The sequence below is a fragment of the Otolemur garnettii genome, unplaced genomic scaffold (genome assembly GCF_000181295.1).
Source record: "Otolemur garnettii isolate 467f Iridium unplaced genomic scaffold, OtoGar3 scaffold00145, whole genome shotgun sequence".
Lineage (NCBI taxonomy): Eukaryota > Metazoa > Chordata > Mammalia > Primates > Galagidae > Otolemur > Otolemur garnettii.
This window is the reverse complement of record NW_003852540.1, coordinates 2,214,804-2,222,708: the sequence shown is the minus strand read 5'-3', so window position 1 is coordinate 2,222,708 and position 7,905 is coordinate 2,214,804. Positions and strand designations below refer to the sequence as shown.

General features: G+C 47.5%; 2 protein-coding genes across 4 annotated transcripts in view; one reads left to right on the top strand and one right to left on the bottom strand.

The window, feature by feature from the left end:
- The window catches only part of SHPK (sedoheptulokinase), a 31,035-nt gene extending 26,850 nt beyond the window's left edge, over positions 1 to 4,185 (bottom strand). Inside the window, exon 1 of the mRNA XM_003799117.3 lies at positions 3,977 to 4,185. Within this exon, the coding sequence (XP_003799165.1) occupies positions 3,977 to 4,144 (168 nt within the window). The 5' untranslated portion in view covers positions 4,145 to 4,185. The remainder of the gene's footprint in view (positions 1 to 3,976) is intronic.
- A 1,765-nt stretch (positions 4,186 to 5,950) lies between these two features.
- Positions 5,951 to 7,905, top strand: part of CTNS (cystinosin, lysosomal cystine transporter) — an 18,770-nt gene continuing 16,815 nt past the window's right edge. For 2 of the 3 annotated variants that reach the window (XM_023518694.1, XM_023518696.1), the window contains exons 1-2: positions 5,951 to 6,121; positions 7,280 to 7,359. In XM_023518694.1, the coding sequence (XP_023374462.1) occupies positions 7,299 to 7,359 (61 nt within the window). In that variant the 5' untranslated portion in view covers positions 5,951 to 6,121; positions 7,280 to 7,298. Of the gene's footprint in view, positions 6,129 to 7,279; positions 7,360 to 7,905 lie in introns of all 3 variants that reach the window. The other variant, XM_003799116.3, reaches the window with a different exon arrangement.

Genomic DNA, 7,905 nt, shown 5'->3' with positions numbered 1-7,905 from the left:
TGAAATTGAGTAACTGCTCTAGATTTGTGATTGTAAATTCAAATCTCGCTGCATTTATACAAGGATTTGAAGCACATAAGAGCATTTAAGGTTTTTATATAGGTATGTGTTCAATGTGTAAGAATTACTGAAGTATTGTGTAAAGATTTTTTTTTCAGACACAGTCTCACTCTGTTGGGTAGAGTGCCATAGCTTCATAGCTCACAGCAACCTCAAACTCCTAAACTCAAATGATCCTCTTGCTTCAGCCTCCCCAGTAGCTGGGACTGCAGGTGCCCATTAAAATGCCCCACTAGTTTTTCTTCTATTTTTAGTAGAGACAGGGTCTTGCTCTTCCTCACCCTTGTCTCAAACTCCTGAGCTCAGGCAATCTACCCACCTCAGCCTCCCAGAGTACTAGGATGACAGGTGTGAGCCACTACAACAGGCCTATTCCTGTAAAGATTTTTTTCTTTTTATTTTTTTGAGACAGAGTCTCATTATGTCACCCTCGGTAGAGTGCTGTGGCGTCACAGCTCACGGCAACCTCAAACTTGTGGGCTTAAGTGATTCTCTTACCTCAGCCTCTCAGGTAGCTGGGACTACAGGAGCCCGCCACAATGTGCAGCTATTTTTTTGTTGCAGTTGTCATTGTTGTTTAGCTGGCCTGGGCTAGGTTTGAATCTTCCAGCCTGGGTGTTCCAGGCCAGCACCCTACCCACTGAGCTGTGGGCACCGCCCCTCTGCAAAGTTTTAAATCTGACAATTGGAGCACATGGACAAAGAAAAAATAAAGGATTAAATGTATAACTGCAATTTAAAACATCTAAGGTACTTAACAGTTTAAGTAGGAACTAGGATTCTGAATCTCATAAATTGAACACTTTATTTGATTTTATCTGAAGTAAACTGTTTCTGGCACACAAAAATCCCCTCCAAGGCATAAACTAAACTTCTATTTAACAACTAGAAGAGAAGGAAGTTCCAAAGAGAAGGGGAAGAGAAATGTGGCTCAGCTTTCAATAAATGCCAGTCCTTTGAGGAACAAAAAAAGCTATAGTCTTGGAAAAGCATCAGAAAATGGAGTTCTTGGGCCCCTTCCTTCCCTCCAGGGAGCACAGCCTTCCCCTCCTGAAACAAGTCTCTCACTTGCCCCAGTCAGCCTGTAGCTCCTAACAAGCATGAACAAAGGAACAGAAAGGACATAGAGGAAAGGGAGGAAGAGGAGACGGGAGCACAAAGCACTTTCCTAAGAAGGCAGCCCCCGATCCTAACAAAGATTCTTTACATATAGACACGATAGCCAAAGGAAGGGGAAGATAAGGGGGCACCGAGGAAGAAACAGGAGGGTGGGGGAGGGGTGGGGGGGAGGAAGAAGGAAGCAGGGCTGAGATTTGTTTAAACCTGCACTGTCCTGCAGTGCCACATGTGACCCGTCTGAACTAAGATGCTGGAAATGTAAAATACACATCATAATTCAATTTAGTATTAAAAAAAAATACATTATCCCATTAATACATTTTCTATTAATTATTACATGTTGACATGGTAATGATTAAATAAATTATGCAATTAAGGTTAATTTCACCTCTTTCTTTTTACTTCTCTGAATACAGCTACTAGGAAATGGCAAAGGACACACGTGGCTCACATTTGCAGTTTGCATTTCTATTGGATAGCGCCGGTTTAAACAGTCCCCCCACAAGGCCATCAGATAGTGCATCATCCCGGGACAGGGATGGGGGGTGTTGGGGGATGGGGGTGGTGGTGAGTGAGTGGCATACATGGAAATGGAGGTGGAAGGAAAAGACAGGGAGGCAGTGTTCAGCAGTTGGTTCCAGTTTCAGGGTGGATGTGATCAGGAAGTAACTCCCGGACAGACAATGGGCAGACCCCCAACGTAATTGGAAAGGCATCCTTGATTCAGATTGTCAATCCGGCTACATCCTGATTGAATCCTGGAACCTCAGGCAGGAAGAGTGCTTAGAAACTCATTCAACGCCACTCCCCCACACTCCTCTATATAGCTGAGGAAACCAAAACTCAGGGAAGAAAATTAAATAGCTGAGAAAGGGTCACAGAGCTTCCCTCAAAAACCTCATATTTCATATTTGCAAATGCCTAAAATTCTGATCTTCTACATGGCTGCCAGGCTTGACCTTGGTATGCATAACACTTAAGGGTGAAAAGTGTGAACATAAGGAAAAAATGCAACTCGATGGGTGGTTCTTACTCAGGGGTGATTGATTTTGACACCTAGGAGGAGGCATTTGGCAATATGGAGACATTTTTGATTGTTAAATTTGCAGAGAAGGGGCAACTACTGGTGTCTAGCAGGTGGAGGCCAGGGATGCCGCTAAACATTCTACAACACACAGATACCTACACACACAACAAAAACTATGCAGCCTAAAATGTCAACAGTGCCAAGGTTGAGAAACCTCGCTATAGACAAAATCACAGCAATGCTATTTGTTCCATAAGTGACCCTATTTCAAGAGAAAAGGGCATTGTCTGAGCTCACTCTCCTGTAATCCAAGCTCTCCTGTTCACACCCACAGAAAAGTGAGATAATCATCCTAAAATACTCTGATAGAAATTTTGAAAGCCTCTGTGAAAATGCAAAGTGTTCCTGAAATCCTTCTCTAAAATGGCTTTAAGGATAGGCATGGTGGCTTACACATAGTCCTAGCACTTTGGGAGGCTAAAATGGGATGATTGCTTGAGGCCAGGAGTTTGAAACCAGTGAGAACAAGAGTGAGACCCCCATCTCTAAAAAGAATTAGGAAAGAAATTAGCTGACACAGTGGTATACCCTTGTAGTTCCAGCTACTCAATAGGCTGAGGCAGGAGGATCACTTGAGCCTAGGAGTTGGGGTTACAGTGAGTTATGTTGAGGCCATTGTACTCTAGCCTGGGCAACAGGGTGAAACTGTTTCAAAAAAATTTTTTTGTAATTACATTTTAAATAAATAAAATGCTTTTGAGCACAATGGGCTCTGATCTCGAAGAACTGAGTCCAGATATGTGCTAAGAGCTTGTGAGAAACAAAGCTCTTGGGGCTGAGGCCTGGCTTCAGAAATCAAGGTATGTGGCTGGCAGGGGCCTTAGAGGTTTCTTATTCCAACTCAGAGAACAAGCTGAGGTCCAGAAAAAAGTCATGAATTTACACAGAAAGTTCTAGGATATTAATTTCTAATGTCAATTAACTGAACATTGAGCTACCTTTTTCAGGGACCTTTAACAGGACCCAGATCCAAGGACTGACGTCTTTTCTAAATCCACCCACATTTCCCAAAAGAGACATTATCCTGACTGAAGTTGTCTATTTCCACCTTGTGGCTTTTGAAAGCTACTAGTTATAGCATATAGGTATCAGTCTGATCCTTTATAAAAACATTTTGCTCTGCACATCTCTCAATGTCTATCTGCTGAGGTCTTTCCTCCAGAATGTCTCAGTATTTGAGGTTGGAGGACTTTTGCTGACCAAGTGTTTCCCTGTCTGCATTCTACTTCTAAGGAATGAGATAGGAGGTGGTTAGGCCTAATTCTGCATCTGATTTCAGGAGGAAAACCCAGACTCTGTCCTGGGCAGAATCCTGAACTTGAGGGCACAGGGCAAATGTGAGGAGTGAGGGTGGCAAGAGTGAAAGAGAGACCTGTGGACATTCTATAGAGGGCAATTCCTCGAAGGTCAGGGTCCAGAGAGAGTGGAGGGCAGAGAGCACGGGGACCTAGCGCCAAGGGCAATAACCCCAGAAGAGGCCAGAAAGTGGGAAGATCGGTAACAGGAGGTGGGGACATTCCTGGGGCTAGACCTAACGGATCAGGTAGAGGTGTCAGCAGAGAGGCCCCTGGAGGAGACGGGGTAGGCGAGGTCAGACAGGCGGGAGCAGAGACTTATTTGCAGGTGAGGCTGTCGGGGAAGTCTCCTGGGGGAAAGAAAAGGGTGTCAAGAGGCTCCTGGAGGCGGCGCAGGTCCAGGGCACTACCTCACCTGGGGCCCAGCCGCCGAGCTCTCTGCCGCCACCTCTGCCCGCGCTGCCCGGGCACAGCTCGCCAGTACCACGAATTCAGATGGGTCGCCGGGAGCAGCCCCCAGCAGGGCCGCCTTCACAGACGTGGTGCCCAGATCAATGCCAAGAGTGACGGAGCGCGAAGCCATGACCTCGGTGACCCGCGCAGCACAATCTGCAGCCCGAGGCGTCCCAACCCGCACACTTCACCCGGGAGGGAGGTGCCGGGGTAGGGCCCCGCCTGCCAATCTTTCAGCCACACCCAACATGGCGATTTCTCGCCTTGCTATTGGCCGAGGAAGGCAGACCCCCCACGCGCCCCTCGTGGCGGGCCCTGGCTATAGGCGGAGAGGCGGCGAAAGGCGGGCGCTAGAGGGCCCCACCCGGCAGAGTTGCCATTCCCGCACAAAGGAGCGTGGCTGACTCTGGCTCACTAAAGAAGTGAAGGGATTCGCCGAGAGGCACCGGAGATTCCTAGAGCCTCGTTTTCCCTAGAAATGGCTTAATCCTCCCTCATGCCAGAGCCCCCATCCCTCCCCGGGTGCCTGCACCCCTCTGCCCCGCCCAACCGGTCCGACTGAGGCTCCCACTACAACTCCCAGAGAGCACCGCGCGGAGTGTCCGCTCGGCAAGTCAGGTGGCTGAGGTCAGGTGACAGCGGGCCCGCCCTCCTCAAAGTCTAGCAGTCCTGGAGAATTTGCGCCGTCTCGAGCGGCAGCTGAAGCTTGTTCTCTACGTCCCGTGTGGTCAATCCTCCAAACCTGGGACGCTCAAGGTGAGAGGCGGAGCCCTTGAGGTCCCGAGACTAGAACAGCACGTCAGTGGAGCGACCAATCGCGGATTCAGCCCCCCTGCAGCCGCACTTCATTCCACCCCTTGGCACCAGTCCTGACCTCGCGACACCGGACAGCCCCCCAGGTTAAAGGACACGGGTGGTGGTGAGCGGCAGCAGGGACACCGCGCAGCCGGGGTGATGTGGGTGTCTTTACCCCAGTGCAGTTCCGAGCCTCTCCCCTGCCTCCTGCTTATTTGCCACCTGAATCTGGGTTGGAGAAAGAAGCAAGACGCGAGGACCTGTGGCAGGACCTCCTGTGGAGGTGCCCTGTGCTGGCCTCCTGGGGACAGGGCAGACTGGGGCCTCGCTCGGCCTTCTGGGGTTTTCAAACTGGAGGACGGTAGGATACGTGGGCCCTGCCTTTTTAAACCACATTGAGGAAAATAACATGCTTTGTGAAACTTGGGAGGTGCCCTAGGCAACAGAAATAATTACTTTACATTATAGTTTCTCATCCTTTTCATCCTTATCAGCCCCCTCCTTGAAACTTTAAAACACCAGTAAATTCTATATTTGTTTAAACACCGTGGGACCTTTTCAGGGCCAACAGACCTTTGTAATATCTAAGATTTTTTTTCACTCCTACCTAAGAGCCATTTTTAGTCCCAGTTGACATTATAAATCTCATTTCATGTAATTCCTGTGAGGTAATTACAACCTTCCTGGTTTTCTCATTAGGAAATTATAGCTTGAGGAGGCTAAGTAGCACCACAGGGTCACATAACTAATAAATGGGGGAGCCCAGGTTCAAACCCATGCAGTTTGTCTACAGGCACAGTTTGTCTCAGTGTTACTTATACCTTTAGATACCTGGCAGGGAGGAGCTGCTACGGCAGACCTCTGGCCCCAGTTACTCCTAGGAAGGGATTAAAGAAGTGAGAGAGGATTCTTGAAATGCATGATGTCTGAATGAGGCCTGGATGATAGAATTTACACAGGAAGAAGGGCATGCCAGACAGGGCCCATTGTTGGAAATGTTTCATTTCTATCTTGTAGCTTTCGTAAGGCACTAGTTGTGTATAATTATCAATCTAATTTTTTTTTTTTTTTAGCATTTTAACTGATTTATCTCTCAATGTCTCTCTGTCTCTCTGATCATCTTTCTTCCAGGTATCTCAGCTGTTGAGCCTGAAGAACTTAATGCTGACTGAGTGTTTGAATTTCTCAATCCGCATTCCATTTACATGAAATGAGAGAGAAGCTGGTTAGGCCTGGTTCTGCAATTCGTTTCTGGAAAAAAACCCAGACTCTGCCCTGGGCAACCAACTGAATCCTGAACTTAAGAACACAGGTCAGATGTGAGGAGCAGAGAATGGCCAGAGTGAGAGGGAGGCCTGTGGTCATTCCATATATGCAAGAGGGCAATTCCTCGAAGGTCTGGGTACAGAGAGTGGAGGGAAGAGAACACAGAGATCTGGTGACCAGGGCAGCCCTTAGGGGAGTCCAGAGAGTGTGGAGACCTGAGGGATCAGGCAGAGAGGCCCCTGGAGGCGACAGGGCAAGTGGAGGTCAGACAGTTGCAGCAGTCAGGAAGACTTCTTTTGTTTGTTTATTCATTAATTTGTTGTTTTACTGGTTATATGATCCTAAGGGCAACTTCTTGAGGAGGGTGGAGGTGTCAAGAGGCTCCTGGAAGCCGTGGGGAAACCGAAACCAGAGTGGGAGCAGGAATATTTCCACACAGACCTCATCTAGTTCTCCCCCACTTTTTGTAGGAACCCCCAGAGGCTGTCAGGGTTGGGAAGGCCTGAACACTGTACACCACGGCAGCATGTAGGAACCAAATTCCAGAAATCTGTTCTGACCTGCCCCTCCTGACCCAAGCTTTAGCTGCTGTGTGTTGGTGTTATGGGAATGCAGCACCCTGTCTCCCACATTAAACCAACGAACTGTTCCAAGACTCTGGGGCTCATCCCTCCTTGAGTCCTCATTGTGAATGATCCTAGCCAGTCCTAGAAAGGAAACACTTGTCAAATGAAAAAGTCTTCATCATGGGTCAGCTAACAAGTATCCTTAGCCCTTGGACTCTTATCCCAGGACAGGAAATGAAATTGATTTCCTTAAGGTTTATAGACTAGTGATTCATCTGACTTTAGTAACTTTTTGGATAAAAAGAACCTCAGCCCAGTAAAACTACATTCTTTCTTTCTGTTAACTGAGTTGCAAAAAGCAACTGGGAGGGAGAAATTTGGGTCTTTGTTCACTTCCTCAGGGTGGGACTTTACACAACCTACTTGGCTGCTCTGAGACTATCTCCCCATATATCAAAGATAAGTCCCCTGAAGTCTCCTCTGAGGTTGTGATGCAAAGCCTGTGAGGTCAGCAGTATGAAGTACAAGTCCTTTATGAGCTGTCCCATACCCTGGTTGCAGATGGCATGTTGTCCACCTGGAGCTGAGATAATTCAATGTTAATGTGAACTTCTCTTGCTGTTTGTTTTTCTTCCTAGTTCTGAGAAATTGGGGAACATGATAAGGAACTGGCTGATTATTTTAATCCTTTTCCCCCTGAAGCTCATAGAGAAATGTGGTAAGTTTAAAAAGTCATCAGCTTTGTAAAAAGGGAAATGATGGCCTGACCTGTTTGTTGCCAGGAGCTTAGTATTGTCCAGATTTTGTGTTGGACTGCCCCTCAGCCAAGTGATGGAGCAGCCCCAGGTCTGGGGTCCAGCAGTTTTACAAAGGGCCACATGGCTCTACAAATAATTGATCTTCCACCCTGGGTTCCCCATTACCTTTTCTGTATCACCAAAGTCAACAGTTGGTTCTTAAAGTCAGACTATATAACTGGCTCTCTAAGTAAAACTTAGAGCCCCAACAATCTCAGATGATACCTTTAAAAATGGCTTATGCCATTTCCCCATGGGCCTCGAGAGATGAGGTGCTACCATGTTGTACCTGGTTCCACCAAGCACAGACATCTGAAGAGTCTGTCCAGCATCTTCTTATAAGAAAACCTTTCCCTTAAGGTTCAGCACCTGTAGCACAGTGGTTATGGCTCCAGCCACATACACCAGAGCTAGCGGGTTTGAATCTAGCCTGGGCCAGCTAAACAACAATAGCAACAACAACTAAA